The 19,023-nt window shown below is 42.9% G+C and overlaps 1 protein-coding gene across 1 annotated transcript in view; it reads right to left on the reverse strand.

Annotated features, from left to right (window-relative positions):
• Nucleotides 1–10,755, reverse strand: part of FAM117B (family with sequence similarity 117 member B) — a gene marked incomplete at its 3' end in the record, with an annotated part of 78,450 nt that extends 67,695 nt beyond the window's left edge. Inside the window, exon 1 of the mRNA XM_079709607.1 lies at nucleotides 9,962–10,755. Coding sequence (XP_079565733.1) covers nucleotides 9,962–10,559 — 598 coding nt within the window. The 5' untranslated portion in view covers nucleotides 10,560–10,755. The remainder of the gene's footprint in view (nucleotides 1–9,961) is intronic.
• Between the last annotated feature and the right edge of the window lie 8,268 nt (nucleotides 10,756–19,023).

Consider the following 19,023-nt stretch of genomic DNA (forward strand, 5'->3'; position numbering starts at 1 on the left):
TTATCTCTTTAGTAGCTTTACTGTACAACCTTGCCAATAAATTTTCACACTGTAAAAAAATAACTTTACTAACTTTATTTAAATTAAATCTACTGAGCCTACCTTTAGAAAAGTTAAATCCCATTTGGCTTAAGCCAATTATTTAATCACAACATACTGTGGTTGCCTTATGAGTTATAGAAGAAAATCTACGAAAAGGAATTAATTTCAAGAAAGGTAAGCTAAGCTTAACTATGTTTTTGTCCAAGAAGGGTAGAGGTGAAAACTATACAAAATGAATATGCGTATAAATTGGCCAAATAAAACGATCCACAAAGAAATCAGTCTGTACTCAGAACAGCACTATTACTTTATCATATCTCAACTTACTGATCACTAACGCAGGGGTTCCCTGAGAAATGGAAATCATCCCAAGGGTTTCTCCAGAGCAAAAAGATTGGGAGAAACTTCGTGAGAGAGACTAACTAGACAGGCTTTGTATTTCAGGACACAAGACATATCCTCAGGCCTGATATTGTAGGACTCTACCCAGGGGAACCTGGCCCAAGAGAATGGAAAAAAACTACATTTGAGAGACCCAGCATCATCGTTCTACTTTAAGATCCTCCAGTCTACCAGCCTGACCCAGACAGACTGAAAACCTAATCAGCAATTTTGTGTCTTATTTAATTATTAACAGAAAACTAAGGAAAGGTTCCAACATGAAAGACAAAGCTCAAGACAAAAAGGGCTCTGAGGATAATGCAGAAGGCAAGAGAAAACTTTGAGGGTATTTATACCTTTTATAAATATTTTGAGAAGACACTGACAAGACAAGGAATAATTTAGAAGATACTGAGAAGAAAAAGTAACATTAAGTTCTCTTGAAAAATGAAAATACTACAGCTAAAATTTAAAAATCAATTAAAATGATAGAAAATAAATCTGCTAGAAAGAAAAACAAAAAGATACAGAGATGGAAACTAGGACAGAAATAAGAAAACTGTAGGTCAATCCAAGAGGTCCTACATAGCAGTGGTTCCAAAAATATAAAACAAAGATAACAGAAAGGAGAAATGATAGAAGAAAATTTCCCAGAAACAGTCTCAAGATTGAAAAATTCCACAGAGTAACTAGCACTCTGAATGGGGAAAAAATAAAAACAGAAAAAAAAAAACACCCTACACCAAGGCAATCATTTCAGAATGGTGGTAATGTTTCCATAAAACAAACAACATACACACACAAACACACACACACATTACATACAAAGGACTAAGAATCAGAATGGCATCAGACTTCTCAAAGCAATTCTAGAACCGAAAAGATGAAGTCCTTTCAACCTTCAGTAGAAAAATTATTTTCAACCTACAATTCTATACCCAGTTAAACCATTAAGTGCAAAGACAGATATATATAGACGTTCAAAGTCTTAAAAAATTTTGGAGGTTATGCTCCAGTAAAACAAGTTCCAGAGATCAGGATGTCCAAAACAGGAGAGGTGAAGGAGTTCCCAGAGAAGCTCCAAGGCAATAGCTATGCTACAGACCTAGAAATCAATGTGAGCCAGTTTGGAATAGCAGGATAGAAGATTCCAGAAAGGCTATCTTCAAGCAAAAAAGTAAAACTGACAAAATACCTGATGTGTTTCAAATACTTAAAAGAAAGTTTGTTATCGAAAGTTTGAGGATGAATTAGTCTTAGGTACATAGAAAATGAAGCAAACAAAAAGCTTTTTCAATTTCAAGGAGCTTAAGTTATAAAGAAAGGAAATATAATTGTAGCATACCACAATTAACAAAAACTTAACCAAGAGTGCTGTAACTACAATGCAAGGATTGGACAGGATGGCAATAAGGGATCTAAGTCTACATTTTTCCAAAGTAGGAAGTCATTATATAATACATAAAACTGAAAAAAGAAATCCTGAAGCAGGTGCTTCCCTGATGGTGCAGTGGTTAAGAATCCACCTGCCGGGCTTCCCTGGTGGCGCGGTGGTTGAGAGTCCGCCTGCCAATGCAGGGGACACGGGTTCGTGCCCCGGTCCGGGAAGATCCCACATGCCGCGGAGCGGCTAGGCCCGTGGGCCATGGCCGCTGAGCCTGCGCGTCCGGAGCCTGTGCTCCACAACGGGAGAAGCCACAACAGTGAGAGGCCCGCGTACCGCAAAAAAAAAAAAAAAAAAAAGAATCCACCTGCCAATGCAGGGGACACAGGTTCAAGCCCTGGTCTGGGAAGATCCCACATGCCGTGGAGCAACTCAGCCTGTGTGCTACAACTACTGAGCCTGCGCTCTAGAGCCCACGAGCCATAACTACTGAAGCCCACACGCCTAGAGCCCGTGCTCCGCAACAAGAGAAGCCCCCGCTCGCTGCAACTAGAGAAAGCCTGCGCACAGCAACGAAAACCCAACACAGCCAAAAATTAATTAATTAATTAATTTTTAAAAAGGAAATTCTAAATCAGTATCAGTATGTTATTTAGAAATATGTAGGTCAACACCAGAGGAAACCACTAAGAGGTGAAAGTGGCTATCTCTAGGAGGCAAGAAGTGGGAGTGGAGAGAGATGTGGCAGGGAAACACTTTATTTGATTATAAGTTTAGTGCCATATGACATTTTAAATTATATACATGTTCTTTGATAAAAATAGAATTTAAAATTTAAAATACAGTATTTGACAAACATGCTATTTCTTCAAGTAGTTTGGAGATGGAAGTAGCTTACTTTCTCAATTCCCCTCTTGTCTATTGCTGAGTTATCTTAACCCACCCTTACCTCCTCTCCATCCTCAGAGAAAGAAGTGACCTTAGTCGTTTCTGAGATTCCCTGACTACACCATGTGCTGGATTCCACTGCCTCTCACATTTTCCATGACCTTGCTCCATCTATTATTTCCTTCTCTTGAACCTGCAATCGTTCATTCTCCTGTGAATCTTTTCCCCAAACCTATAAAACATGCTGAAGTTCTCCCCATCCTATAAACAAATGAACTTAGCTCAATTCTTCATCCTGTTTTGTCATATTCCTTCCTTACAGTGACATATGGGTAATTTATACTCCATAAGAGTAAGTTAGGGACCTCCCTCGCGGTCCAGTGGTTAAGACTTCGCCTTCCAGTGCAGGGGGTGTGGGTTCAATCCCTGGTCGGGGAGCTAAGATCCCACATGCCTCGTGCCAAAAAAATCGAAACATAAAACAGAAGCAGTATTGTAACGAATTCAATAAAGACTTTAAAAATGATCCACATCAAAAAAAAAATCTTAAAAAAAGAGTAATTTATAATCATTACCTCTACTTCCTCACCCACCACTTTAATCTGATTTGTGCCCCCAACATGCTACTCAAAGGTCAGCAACGGAACCAAAATGCCAAATTCCAAAGTCTATTCTCCAGGCTCAGCATACTTGTTATCTTCAGAGAATCTGAAAATCTTTATCATCTCCTCCTTGAAATCCAAATCTTTCTTTTGGCTTTCTCAACACTATTCCACCACCACATTCTCAGGCTTATTCACTGACTTTTCTTTCTACTCTTAAAATGCTTGTTTTCTCCCAGAGTTGTATCCTCAGCATTCTCCTATCATCTTATCCATCCTAGTGATTAGTCATTTCAAGTATCGCCCACGTGCAAATGCTTAGCACAAAGTATGGGTTAAACGAATGTTTACTGAGCCGAAATAAATGAGCGCCAATTTTCTGCCTCCAATCTGTATCCCCAAGTTCTAAAACTATACTTGCCGCAATTTAGAAAATTATCTGGATGTCCTGAGAGCACAAACTAAGTATGTCCAGAACTGGACTCACTGTTCTCTTCCCAAACCAGCATTCCTCACTGTGTCGCCTATCTCAATTAAGATAATCAGGACTTCCCTGGTGGTGCAGTGGTTGAGAGTCCGCCTGCCGATGCAGGGGACACGGGTTTGTGCCCCGGTCCGGGAAGATCCCACATGCCGCGGAGCGGCTGGGCCCGTGAGCCATGGCTGCTGAGCCTGCGCGTCTAGAGCCTGTGCTCCGCAATGGGAGAGGCCACAGCAGTGAGAGGCCCGCGTACCACAAGGAAAAAAAAAAAAAAAAAAAGATAATCAACTATTACCCTCAACTCCTCCTTTCTCAGTCCCTACATCCAACAGGTTACTGTACTGAATCCAAGTCTCCTCAATCTCTTTTATCCTTGCCATTCCCACTGCCATAGCACTTAAATTCATGTGCTCGATGCCATTGTGAGTTACTATCCTACAGTCTTCTCCATGTCAAATTCATAGCCTATTCATTCTAAATATTTATCAACACTATGCATTCCAAGAATGTAAATACCACTAATATAACAAATTAACTTTTAATGTCTCAACCCTTGGATGAAGAGGATGATAAAAATGATGTGAAAATAGCTAATATCAAGAGATTCCTTCCTACACCCACAAAGAGATTGCAAAGATTTTATCCTTCTAACAATCCTCTATTGTAAAATATTAATAGTTGACCCTTGAACAACGAGGGTTTAAGGCCACCGACTCTCTGCATAGTAGAAAATCCGCATATAACTTTAGATTCAGCCATCTGGTCCCACAGTTCCTCATGTGCAGATTCAACCAACTTCGGATCATATATATTGTAGTACTATTTATTTTTTTAAAATCCACATATAAGTGGACCAGGGCAATTCAAACCTGCTTTGTTCAAGGGTCAGCTGTACTATTAGTCAGCATCCCCATTTTACAGGTGAAGTGAATTTGCCTAAAGTTAAACAGCTACTACTAAGTAAGCAGTAATGCCAAGATTTGAACTCTGACAATCTGGCTCCAGAGGTATTATCCATGGGATACATTCATATATTCTATTCAAGGCCATTCTGAAAACTTACCTTTCTACTCTCTTTCTCGACTGCTTGCTCTCTTTTCTCCCCAACATCCTATACTCTACATTTTAAGACACAGGACCTAATATGATATGTATATTTTCACACCTCTATGATCCAGCTGTAAAGTTCTGTTCCTCTCTTTCCAACCCAAAGCAAAAGCCATCTCCTCTGACAGAACTTCTATACCCACTCCCCACAGAATTACTCACTTCTCTATGAGCCCAAAGTACTCATATTATATACTTATGAACCTATCTTACATGGCTGGTTTGTGAGTCTCTGGAGTTCTCTCTTTTACATTCTTCAATCAAAGCTTACAGAATTGAACTTAATTCAATACAAACTCTACTAGCCAAGACGCGGAATTAATAGTAAGTTTCTACTTGCCTCAACTTCAGTGTTTGTAAAATACAAATATTATAAACCAAAAGGATTCCCCCGAATGTGTGAAGTTACCAGCAATCCTTCAAATGTTAGAGAAACACCTAATTCTTAAAGTTGTGTACTTCACAAAGTACTAGAAAGCAGAAGTCTAAGATGCTGCAAATTTGAAGTTCTGTTATACTACTTCCTGATTATTAGTCCAGAGAAATCCATCTCTTGTTGTTGCTCTTGCCACACCCCTACCTCAATAAACAACCAAATTCATACACAACATAATACATCCAAAGTAAGGGGAAAATTAGCAAAAACACAACTTGTTATCTACCTATTAGCCAGCCACACTGTAAAAATAACTTTTATACATACTGTACTAATGCCCTTTTCTTTAATGAGGAGTTTTCAAACTATTTCCCTTCAGTGCTTCTAGTGACTGTTTTTCAAATTTAGAGTTCAGGAAAATCAAAGGGGTCGGGGCGGGGGGTACTTTCAAGGTCTGGAGTAGGGTCTGGGACCTTGCATTTTTAACAAAGACCCTGAGTGAATCTGGTACAGATAAGGCACAGACCACACTCTGAGAAACAGTTCTGGATGTTCTTTGCAACTCAAAATATCATACAACCATGAAAACTAAGCCTACACTGGCAATTTATGTTACATCCACTAAAACTAAAAGCAAAACTAGTATGATACACAATAGCTAACTTTTATACTGAAGTACTGTGCTGACTATTTTTCAATTTTCTTTCATTTAATCCTTAGCACAATATGAAGTAAATATCATCATCACCTTACAAATGAGAAAGTTAAGGGTTAGAAAGTTAATCGCTTCTCCACATCACATGGCTTCTAAGTGGTGGAACACGGTATTAAAACCCAGAATGTCTACCCAAAGCCTATGCTCCTATCCTCTTTATGCCACCTATTTGTAATATATCTATTTGACACTGTATAGAGTAAGACAAAGTCAGGTAAAAGGAGGGAAGGCATAAAAACTTTGTCTTCTTTGTCTTCTTCACCATTTTATCTACAGTTAACACCGTTGCCTAGTTACCTTTTCTAAGCATATCTCAGTTCCTAACAACAAACCACTTTGCCGTGGAGATGGCAGGCACAGAAGGTGGGAAGTTTAAAATACCTGTCAGGAATGGGTGCTTGGATTACCTTATATTGAATACTCTGGGTTGTTTTTTTTTTTTTAATATCTTTATTGGAGTATAATTGCTTTACAATGGTGTGTTAGTTCCTGCTTTATAACAAAGTGAATCAGTTATACATATACATATGTTCCCATACCTCTTCCCTCTTGCGTCTCCCTCCCTCTGCCCTTTACCACCTATGTAATCTTAGGCAGGCTCCCTGTGCTCCTTTACGAAATGGGATGATAATCCTATTTTAGTATATAACATACGTAAAGCACCCAGCACATAGAAGATAAAATGTATTGCCCTCCTCCACCTTTTATTCTATTTACTAACATTTCTAAACGCCACTTATTTTCACTGGGCTTGAAACTACTTCCAAAAAGTAATAAATCAAGTGAAGGAATTTCTCTATTAGCTAATGATTAGCTTTAACCCTGGGGAAATAAAGCAACTGGGTAGGGAGCTGACTGTATAGGGACACCCCCCTAAAGATCCTGAGATCTTCAAATAGGGGACTGGATTCCTAACAAAGATTAGGGCATCCAATTCATCCTATAGACACCTAGAAGCTGACAACCTGATCCAGATGGACCCTGGAATCTGAGCCACATGAGGTTTACTTCATAAGGTAGGCCCTTGCTCTCTACCAATAAGCATGTCTACATTTCATTGAGGCTGCAAACTGGCAGTAATCTCCTTCAATCAAAAAGGGAGTCTCGGGCTTCCCTGGTGGTGCAGTGGTTGAGAGTCCGCCTGCCGATGCAGGGGACACGGGTTCGTGCCCCGGTCCGGGAAGATCCCACATGCCGCGGAACGGCTGGGCCCGTGAGCCATGGCCGCTGAGCCTGGGCGTCCGGAGCCTGTGCTCCGCAACAGGAGAGGCCACAACAGTGAGAGGCCCGCGTACCGCACACACACACACACACACACAAAAGAAAAAAAAGGAGAAAAAGGGAGTCTCGGAGCTTCCCTGGTGGCGCAGTGATTAAGAATCTGCCTGCCAATACAGGGGACACAGGTTCGAGGCCTGGTCCAGGAAGATCCCACATGCTGTGGAGCAACTCAGCCCATGCACCACAACTACTGAGCCTGTGCTCTAGAGACCACGAGCCACAACTACTGAGCCCGCGAGCCACAACTACGGAAGCCCGCATGCCTAGAGCCCATGCTCCACAACAAGAGAAGCCACCGCAATGAGAAGCCCACGCACGGCAACAAAGAGTAGCCCCCGCTCGCCGCAACTAGAGAAAGCCCACGTGCAGCAATGAAGACCCAACGCAGCCAAAAATAAATACTTAAAATAAATATTTTTTAAATGTTTTAAATTTAAAAAGGGGTCTCTGCTGTACACCTGAAACTTTGTAAATCAACTGTACTTCAATTAAAAAATAAGAAAAAAATGTTTTTAAAATTTTTAAAGGGAGTCTCATAATTTAAAAGATTCTCCTTTTCTTCCAGATTGAGTCTGAGAAAAACAGCAAATGGTCTAGTTTGTGCTATGAAGACAAAATCAGAAAATATTTGTCCCACTCTGCATGGAAGTTCACTAGAGTGAAACAAAAACACATTCCTGGGAAGGAAGCTACCAGACATTCACTTCAGTATAACTTAGTAACAGGCAGTATCCCTTTTCACACCTAGGTGAGAGTGCTGCACTGGAGAGAAAAGAGTTTTTATTTTGGGGGTTTTTTTTGGTGGGGGGAGTGAGAGGGCTAATGAGAAGGGTCAATTTTACAGCATGATACTGTATGGAATGACAGATCTGAGGGAAAGAAGCTTTGGAAAACATGAAGAGTGGGCACAGGAGGAGCCCGAGATCCCAGCAAATAAAGCCCTTCTAGCGATGAGAAGAAAAGAGCACCTTCCTCCACACACTGCTAATACTTAACCCGGCTTTCATTAGGTTGCTGCTTCTTTAAAGGTCAAATAGTTGAGAGGGTAGCCAGATTCTGTTATCAGACTGGGGTCACCACCTCCTTCCTCCATCTTAACTGCCCACTTCAGCAGCTCTCCTTCCCTTCCACCTGCCACGCAATGTCAGCTGCAGAAGGTTGAAGGCAAACTGAAGCAATTATGTCCACCAGATACCACTAAGAGTTGCTTCAAAACCTAAACACATATGTCACTTTGGTATGTTATGTATTTCCCAGGTTCTATCTTACACATCAAGCTACCTCCTTGATATAATGTAAAAGACATGGTTTTGGAGTACCTAATATCCACTCCACCACCTGTTACTTCACCTCTCAAAACCTCCTGTGAGAGTTAAAATGAGATCCTGTAGGTAAATCATCCACCATAAGGAGGAGCTCAGTAAGCAACAGCTATTATTTGAGGAAGAGGGGGTTCTTTTAACAAAGTTTAAAAAAAGCATTTTGCATTTTCAGAAGGTTTAAAACAGTACTCTTGTTCTAGTCAGAAAACACTATAGATCATTCTTCAGGGCAATTCTCTCCCCAGAAAACATCCATTGTCTAAAATCTTTGATAAAATAAACAGTAGAAAAGACTCATCCCACTCCCTGCATTTTTTAATGAACCCTTGAAACCACTTCATCTGTTCTATTTGGTTAGGAAGTACTGTGCTAAGCTTCCTGAAATATCCAGCCATTCTGCCTAAAGATTCTAACAGAAATTCCCAAGACAGGGAAAGACAAAGGTATACGTTGGCAGTATTAATACGTAAGCTAAAAACCACCCATTTCTCTTTTCAGTGGATTCTAACAGGAAGGCAATCAGATGATAAATTTTTTCTTTCCATTTCCACAATATGAAGTTCTCTTTTGAGTTCCTCTTTATGAATGACTCCCAAGGAACCCAAGAGCCCCATTCAGGACTTTCCCCCAAAAAAGCTCCCAAGTCTAGAGAAAAACAATTTTTAGGTCCCTAAAATAATAACAAGGAGACAAATCTTGGATCTTGTTTTCTTTTTAAAAAAAAAAAAAAAAAAGGTTTTCATCCTAAACACAAAATCAGTGTATCAGACATACACCAGAGCCTCATACAAAGCCCATAAACCCCCCAAAGGAATCTTGCTTAACTTACTTCTCACTTCTTGCTACCCACTTAGCAAATCTTAGTAAATGCTAACATGCTCCGAGCCTCATGTCTCTTCAGGGACCCAACCAAACCTGCTATGCTAGTGCACTCAAATCCCCCAAATCTGAAACTGTTCTGTGAAAGAGAAATACTTAGCAGCAGATATGTGCTATACTAACATTAACCATGTCACTGAAGTGACAAACCACTCTTAGCCTCACCCCCAAGGGAGGGTAAGCAGTAACCAGCGGGCGGCCAGAAACCCAGGTTTATCATTAACACATCAGGCCAAGCACAAGGTTAGCGGCTGCACCTCCAGGGACGGGCACCAACGCAGGGCCGACTGAGGCATGAATGAGACAGCCGGGGAGGGAGCGGCGCAGGGGGCGCGGGGATGGCCCGGACAAGGCTGGGCCGCACCTCCCGGGCCCCGCCCCGGCCCCGCCCCCCGGCCACCCCGGCTCCGCGGCAGCGCCGCAGTCCCCGCGCGGTAGCGGCGCGCGCCCGGGACCCCTTCCCGCCGTCGCCTTCCCCTCTTCGCGCGGCCCCCAGCACGTACCTGCTTTGCAAAGAGGGGCGCTCGGGCTCCTCCTCTCCGGGGAGCTTCGGCTCTGCTCCGGGGACCTCCTCCGGTGCCGGACGCGGGCTGCGGGTGGGGCCGCGCTCACCTCGCCTGTCCACAGGTGGGTGGGCGACGAGGAAGGCGACGACACGGTGCCCAGCAGCGGCGGCGGGGGCTGCGGCCGTGGGGGGCTCCCGCGGGCCCCGGGCGCGGCGCCGCGCGTGGGGCTGGTGCCTCGCGTGGACGTCGAGGACGCGCCCGTCTGCGTGGCCACCGTGGGGCTGGTGCGCGCGGCCGCACTCCCGCCGCCCCGCGTGGGGCTTGTGCTGCGCGAGGCGGTGCGCGGGGCCCCACTGCTGCCGCCGCCGCCCGAGGGGCCTGAGGCGCCACCATAGCAGCCGCCGTTGTTGCCGCCGCCGCCGCCGTTGCTCCGCGTGGGGCTGCCATGTTGCTGCTGCTGCTGCTTCAGCTGGAACGGAACCGTCGCCCTCATGGGCTGCAGGCGGCTCCCGGATCCCCCGGCCGTGGCGACCGCACCGCCCCCGAGGGAGCCGGCCGGCGTGGGGGACCCATTGCGCCTCACCCGCTGGGACATGGTCCCCCCCCTCCCCGGTGACTGGGCGAGACGTGGGGTTTTGTTGTTGGGTTGCAGGGGGAGGATTCTCGAGACCGGATGGAAGGCCCCCGCGACCGGGTGACGAAGCCGGAGTCCGGGGTGCGGGGGGCGCCCGGGCAGCGACCGGCAGCAACGAGGTGGTGCAGCCGCCGCCGCCGCTGCCGCTCCTCCTCATCAACAATAGTGTCTCCTCCACTGCCCCCGCCCCCCGCGAGCGCCCATTGGTGCAGCGTCAGCCGCGCTCGAGCCGCTCCACCGCGCCCATTGGCTGCGAGCAGCTCGGGTCCCGGGCCCCCGGGGCCTTAGAGAGCCTGGGTTTGCGAGGAGACCTTCTGCTCTTTAAAGAGAAAGAGACCCGCCCCCCGGGGGGAGGAGGAGCGGAGGAAACAGGCTGAGTGTATGTGTAGGGTGCGCGCGCGCGTGTGAGTGTACACGTGAGTGTACACGCGTACGCGCGCGCCTGGCCACGCGCATCTTCCCCTTCCCACTGGGGGGAGCCCTGGGGACTCAGATTCTGGAATATTGCCAAAGGGAATGTCCCGAAGCAAATCGGTCCCCAGGGAAGTCTGAGGTCTTTCCCCCAAAACTCACTTCCTTACCTCAATATTGACTGGCACAGTCCGTGTACGTGCGTCTCTTTCTAGCTTTTTTTTTGCTTAATCTTTCTGTTCTGTCCTAATTCCGTCAACGTTTGGACAGGGCTCAAAGGAAAAGAAATTTAATTAATCTTACTGGCATTTTACGCCTTGTCTCTCTTTTTTTTTTTTTTAAGCTCTACAAAGAGCCAAATCTCAGAAAGATTAAAATTGCTGGTTTGAATGCGGTTTTAGATTGTATCTATGAAGTCCAGTTACCAAATGCTACTGCTACATCTCCTGTATCTCAAGTAATCAAGAATTTATTTTAATCAGCTACTTCACAGTTCCCTGATACCTTGGAAAGATGCTGCTGCCTTAGAAGTTTAAGTGCCATAGTTTTCAAAGGGCCTTATTTTATCCTCACGATCATTATTTGAGACAAAACTGGACCAGCCATTCGTATTTTCGTCTAGTGGAGAAACAGGTCCTTGTAGTATGGGCAAGAACTCAGTAACACTAGTTCTAAAATAACCTTAGAGGCTCCTTATCAAGACAAAAAAAATTTTTTAAAGGTGGACCCGTAGCCCACATACTCACTTCTCAGGCTATAAACTGCCTGTCCATGACCTGTTTTCCCTTTACTATTTTGTTAGATATACATTCTAGACAGATTTTGTCTTGTAAAAACATGGGAGTGGCGGGCCCAGTATGATTTGCTCTGGACCTGAAATTCTACTGGGCCCCATGCACTGTGGTGGAGAGCCTTTGAGGACATAGAAAACAGATTCATATCTCAGATCCACCACATACTCTGTGGCCTTGGATAAGTCACTAGGCAGTTTCCTTATCTGTAAAATGCAGTTAAACAATACCATCTCCTTCATACAACCATTTATCATCCAAGGGTTAAATGAGAATGTGGTGCGTAGAAAGTACTCAATACTTTGAGTCTCCATGTGATTCAGAGGCCCGCATCTCTGCTTATCACGAATTCCTCCTCTCTCCTCCACCACAAAGAGTCCCCAAGCCCTTATCCCAGCACCTTCCTTAAGCTGGCTGGTGCTCTAGATAGACCTGACATCACTACCCATCCACACAACCTGGAGTGAAGACAAAAGCAGCTTCTCCCTAGACAGGAAGAAGGAAACTGCCAACAAGATCCGTGCAGAGTTAAAGCTAGTCTTAAAACAAGGGGTAAGAGAGAAGATAAGCCTTTAAATAAGGATGTCCTAGAAGCTGTGTCTAACGCTTTGTCCTGCACAAAGTAGGAACTCAACACATATTTATTGAGTTAAACTGAGGGAGTTCAGCAGCCCTAGAGTCTTAGGCTTCCTGATCAATTACTTTTCCAAAAAAATTTTGTTGAAGTATAGTTGATTTACAATGTTGTGTTAATTTCTGCTGTACAGCAAAGTGACTTATTCTTGTTCATATTCTCTTCCATTATGGTTTATCATAGGATATTGAATATAGTTCCCTGTGCCATACAGTAGGACCTTGTTGTTTATTCATACTATATATAATAGTTTGCATCTGCTAATCCCAAACTCCCAATACTTCCCACCCACACCCCCTTGGCAACCACAAGTCTGTTCTCTACGTGTGTGACTCTGTTTCTGTTTCGTAGATATGTTGATTTGTGTTGTATTTTAGATTCCACATATAAGTGATATCATATGGTATTTGTCTTCCTCTTTCTGACTTACTTCACTTAGTATGATAATCTCTAGATCCATCCATGTTGCTGCAAATGGCATTATTTCATTCTTTTTAATGGCTGAATAATATTCCATTATACGTGTGTGTATCTATATCTATATATAGAGATAGATAGATAGATAGATATATACACTACATCTTCTTTATCCATTCATCTGTCGATGGACATTTAAGTTGTTTCCATGTCTTGGTTATTGTATATAGTGCTGCTGATCAATTACTTTTGATGTCACCAAACTAGAGACCTGTTTGTTGGTGACAGAAGATTTTTAGCTTTTCTGAGCTAAAGTACTGATTTCAGCACAGAAGTTCATTAGATCAAAGAAATAAAATGTCCTTGGCTCAATCACAAGTTCACCTTTTGCTTCTGTCATATTTCCTACAGAAACTCAAATGCCACAGCTCCAGAAAATCTCTCTTTTTCATCTTGTTTGATAGCTTAATCATTAGTTTAGGGCTAATCTTTAAACAAACAAATGAGACCACTTCAGCTGAATCAGGTCTTAACCATTTCTGCCCCCTTTGTACTATAGGATATTTATGATGACATAAATGAAACTCTGAAGGTATGAAGTCATCAAAGAATACTAAAAAAAAAAAAAAAAAAAAAAAAACTCACTTGGATACCTTAGAACTCTTCAGTCTGTTTTTAAGACTTAGTGGCAATACATAAAAGCATCATTTATTCTTGCCCTTGATTTCATTATCTGTTGGTGAAGATTCAGAACAATGTGCATCAAGGTGATATATTGATCTTCAGTTTGCTAGTTTAAGAAGAAAGTCCATGTATTTCAAGGATCAACGAAATAAATATGTCTCCCTGTGGTTTAACCCTGTTCTTCTTAGGATATAATCAAATTTTCCGTTTTCTCTCCAGAGTTGAAATGTGACCGTATGAAGTTGAAGAAGCAACATATTGGCATTGGTTTATATGTATTTAAACTCCAGAAGACAAAATTATTGATAGGCTCATTTGCTTCTGTGCTTCTTTAACTATTTTAAATGATCTTGTTAATGGTAAAGGAGGATGGGTTGTGAGAAAAAGTTTATCTTCCTGTAGTTTTTTTTCTTCTTCCTATAGTTTTAGTAGAATCAGCCATATCTTTTTACAGATCTCTAAAATGTCATTGAATGGAACACTAAACAGCCACGAAAATGATAATTATGAAGTCATTAAGTTCCTTTCAGTTTAAACTGGAAAAAATAAAAATTATGCATCCATTATAGCTACAACAATGCAAAAATGTTTACGCATTATAAATACATACTGGAAGATAAAATACTGATACGAAAATAAAATAGTCATTTTTAAGGTGCGAGTTGGGGAGGTGTTTTTTCCCTAAGATATGTTGATATACAATTTCCTAATAAAGGGGGAGAATGATCAGAACTTAAATTGCTGAGTGATGTTCTCTGCTTAAAATCTGACTGCTAATTCACTGAGACATTTGTCTTAGACCATTTCCTCAAGGCCTTCCATAGCACCACACATTCCAGTGTTACTTTTACCCCTCTGACTACTCCTTGGTCACTTCTGCTGGCTTCTTCTCAACCTGACCTTTAAATGGTGAGACGACCTCAGGATTCCATCCTAAGCCTTTCACTCCCACTCACTCCCTAGACAGATAGCTTCATTTGTACATAGAATCCCACTGACCATCATACTGCCATCTATTTAACTGTCTGCTTGGGCTTGCTCCTTGTATATCTCACACGTGCCTCAATTTTTTTTTATTTATTTATTTTTTTTTTTGCCGTACGCGGGCCTCTCAACGCTGTGGCCTCTCCCACCGCGGAGCACAGGCTCCGGACGCGCAGGCCCAGCGGCCATGGCTCATGGGCCTAGCCACTCCGCGGCATGCGGGATCTTCCCGGACCGGGGCACAAACCCGCGTCCGCTGCATCGGCAGGCAGACTCTCAACCACTGCGCCACCAGGGAAGCCCCACGTGCCTCAAATCTTGTCCACAACTGAATTTGTCATTTTTCTACCACTTACCCACCACCAACAACTGGTTCCTCTTCCAGTTTTCTCTTATCTCAATAAATGGTGCCACTCAGGTATAAATCAAAACCCTGGACGTTATCTTGGCCCTCCTGCTGCCTTATGGTCAGTGCAATGACGCACCATACCTTAACTACTCTAGCTTCTAAATCGCTTGTGAATCTACCACTATTCTCCAAACTCACCATCTCCTCTAGCCAAGCCTCTGTTTTCTCCGGCCTGTGCTCCTACACATACCTAGCCAGTCTAACCAATACCATCTCTGCCCTGGCCTTCCTCTCCAAGCTCCCCACTTCTCCATGCTCTCCATTTCCAACCTGTAATCCATTCCCCACACAGCTATAGTGGTATTTTAAAAACACAGATTTAATCACCTCCCTCTACTGCCTGAAGCTTTCCATTTCCTTATGTTGAAGCTCCCAATCCTGAGGCTTAGCACATGTTTCCACCGGCCCACCTCTTCCTCTCTAGGCTCTAGCCATACTGGTCTTTGATTTCCCCCAGATACTCCATACTCTCATCCTTTGACTTTCACACTTGTTATTCCCTCTGCCTAGAACCATCCTCACTCTTGTCACTTGGCTAACTCCTGATCTGTTTTTAGACTTGCTCCGCATTTCAATTAGCTTCTTCAGGTTTACAGTTATACCATACTTTCCTGTTGTGGTCATCATAACATGATTATCTGTTCCGTATCTGTATTTCCTTCTCAACGTTAAGCTCTACGTGAGCTTGTTTGTTCACTTAACAAGTATTCCTTGGCAGCCTTCTATGTGCAGAGCACTGGGAGGGGCATTGGCTCCATAGCAGTGTACAAGCCACAAGCTCCTTGTCCTCTGGAACGTACATCTGCTGGAACAGACAACAAGCAACCCAGGCATGTGTGCACACACACATAACCATACACATGAATAAATTACCAACTGTGAAGTTCTATGAAAGAAACCATAGAGTGTCATGAAAGCGAACAACAATGGAGATCCAGCTAAGATAGATGCAAAGGACTTTCTGAAAAGGTGGCATTTAAGATGAGACCTAAAAGCTAAGAATCTGCCATCCATTAGGCCCCGGTAAGGGATTTTGAATAAAGCTGAGCCCACTCATTGCCTGTATCATCATAGCTGGTCTCATTCAAAAGAAACAAATACCAAAAATAAAAATGAAAAGCAAACTAATATTTACAGAAGTTTAAGAAATAAGCACAAAAGGGAAATTTCTGTGCATGAGTCTCAGTAAACGTGCTTTTAAAAAATCTTGATCTATCTCTCTAAGTTCTGCTCATCACAGCACAGCAACAGTCTGCAATCACTCTTCTCTTTAAATATTACCCCCAAACTAGGCCAGACCTGGACCTGGCTCTTCTTTCCTTGACCTCATTCTCTCCCCTTTAAGAGTCCATTCTTGCTCCTTGAATAACTCTCTGCACTGCTCGTGTAAATCAATCTATCCTTTCTGACCTCACCATTTCTGCATCTCTACCAATTTATCCCCATCAGCACAACAGAAGCCCCAGAGCCCAGGGGTGGAATCTTCCCAGAAGGGAGTGGGAATGAAAGAATACTTATATTTTTAGTTTTGTTTCTTTGTTTTGTTTGTGTTTGTTACCACTACTGTTGCTGTTGCTTTCACACTGGGAATCCACTCTGGCCACTGTATGGAGAATGGCTTGTAAGGGAGCAAGAGGAAGCAAGGAAAACAGTAAGGCACCTATTGCAAAGAAGTCTGAGCAAGGAGGATTGCAGAGAGGAAAACAGTGGATGAACTCAAGATCTGCCTTTTAGATAGAACTAATTTGTCTTGCAGGTGATAGGAGGTGAGCGAGAGGAGCTGTCAGGGAAGTCCCCCAGGTCTCTGGCTTGAACACCTTGGTGGATGGTGGTCTATAGAGATTGGGAAGAGAGGAGGGAGGAACAGCTTTGGGATCAAAGTCAGTCTAGGTTTGGATGTATCAATATTATGTTTGAGTTTCTTATGAATTTTATTTAAAAGGAGTCATCAAAAAGACATCGTATATTTAAGAGTCAAGTTCAGAAACGTCAGTCCAGGAGTATAAATTTGAGAGTTTTCACATACAGTTGTTATTTGTAGCTATGTGAGCAAATAAGACCACCAAAGGACTAACCACTACTTCTCAGCCTTAGCACAGAGCCTGGCACACACTAAATGCTCAAAAACAATTTAAGTGCCTGTCTGTCTTGTTCACCCTCATATCCTCTCACTTAGGATAGTGTCTGGCAAACAGCAGGTACTCAATAATGTCCCGTGAATGGAATGAATGACTTAGCAACTATACCATTCATAGCTTCAAAACAGTAATTTCAGACCTATGTTTCTTAGACTCCAAAGACAATTTGCTTTCACATTAGGATGGTACTCTAGTTCAGTATATGGTCTCAAAACCTGGTAAGAAAGACAAGTACGTGGTATCCCCATTATAGAAATAAGGAAACTAGGGCTTCCCTGGTGGCGCAGTGGTTGAGAGTCTGCCTGCTGATGCAGGGGACACGGGTTCGTGCCCCGGTCCGGGAAGATCCCACATGCCGCGGAGCGGCTGGGCCCATGAGCCATGGCCGCTGAGCCTGGGCGTCCGGAGCCTGTGCTCCGCAACGGGAGAGGCCACAACAGTGAGAGGCCCGCGTACAGCAAAAAAAAAAAAAAAAAGAAAGAAGGAAACTAAAGCGGTTATATGGCTTGCCTAAAACTAGAACCCAGGTCTTTTGACTCAAATTCCAGCATGCTTTCAACATAGCAGGGATGACTTTCAACAGACTAGCAGCTGCTCTGGATATTTTGTACCCACCAATTAACATATGCTGTGAAGAAAGAAAAAAGAAAAACCAAGAAATTAGGTTTGGGATTGGTGCATATTACCACTTAAAACAATCTTCTAGTATAATACTTTTCTGCCGTACGAGCTTTTCCATCAAGATTCAGCTAAAACTTCATATGGCCTTTTCCATTTCCCAAAAGCAAGGTATTTGCTCCCTCCTCTCTTTGTTCATTGATGTTGTGCTGTCAGAGATGTGGTTCCCACTATACCAGCAGTTTTGTATCTTTTCAGAAACTCTTTGATCTGTGTATTAAAAGAAACATTAATGAACAAAGGCATGGTATAGTACAGTGTACACTGCCAATAAGGCTTTTCTTTTCTTTTCTCTTTAAGGGTTATAGTTATGCACATGCTTGTATGTGCATGCATAGAGTATTTCTGGAAATTCTCCCAAAGAAACTGGCCTCTGAAAAGAGGAACTGGGAGGGGTAGGGGTAGGAAGAAGATGTTCTTTTTTATGCATACTCTTTGTACTATTTTTGATGTTTTTAAAGCATGTTTATGTAATAGTTTTAGCAAAAAAATTTTAATATAAAAAATATCAGAAACCAGATTATCTTGGTGAAGACTAAAGTTTGAAATTAGGATTTATAAATGATAACTGCAGTCTTATATAAGCTTCCATAACCAAAACATTTCTGTATTTTGTTTAGATTGAATAACACTGAGGAAATCCTGATCAACAAAGATAAGTAACTACAAATGGTAACAACATTCTTTTTTTTTTTTTTTTTTGTGGTACGCGGGCCTCTCACTGTTGTGGCCTCTCCCGTTGGTACGCAGGCTCAGCGGCCATGGCTCACGGGCCCAGCCGCTCCGCGGCATGTGGGATCTTCCCAGACCGGGGCACGAACCCGTGTCCCCTGCACCGGCAGGCGGACTCTCAACCACTGCGCCACCAGGGAAGCCCAACAACATTCTTTTGATTGCTCTTCAACAGGACAGATTCAGAAACTTGAAACAGAAGTAATGGAAAATGTTTATTGGAAAAAATAATAATCAAGTAGGGAATCAAGATCCCTTGTGTCATTCTTGGATGACACAAGAATGGCAGAATATTGACAACTGTTGAAGCTGGGTGATAACTATAGAGTTGTTCATTATTCTATTGTTTACTTTGTATTTGTTTCAAAGTGTTCATAATAAAATGTTTTAAAAACTGGTTCACAAAAATAGCCAAAAACTGCTCACAGCAGTTTATTATAAAAGTCAGACAAACAATGAAATCTTATAAAGCTTTAAATTTAAGGATCTGCAAACTCCTCTCTACCCTACCTGTTATACATTTATCTGTTATTGCACATAAGAATGT

This window comes from Hyperoodon ampullatus, assembly GCF_949752795.1.
Source record: "Hyperoodon ampullatus genome assembly, chromosome: 8".
NCBI classification, from domain to species: Eukaryota; Metazoa; Chordata; class Mammalia; order Artiodactyla; family Ziphiidae; genus Hyperoodon; species Hyperoodon ampullatus.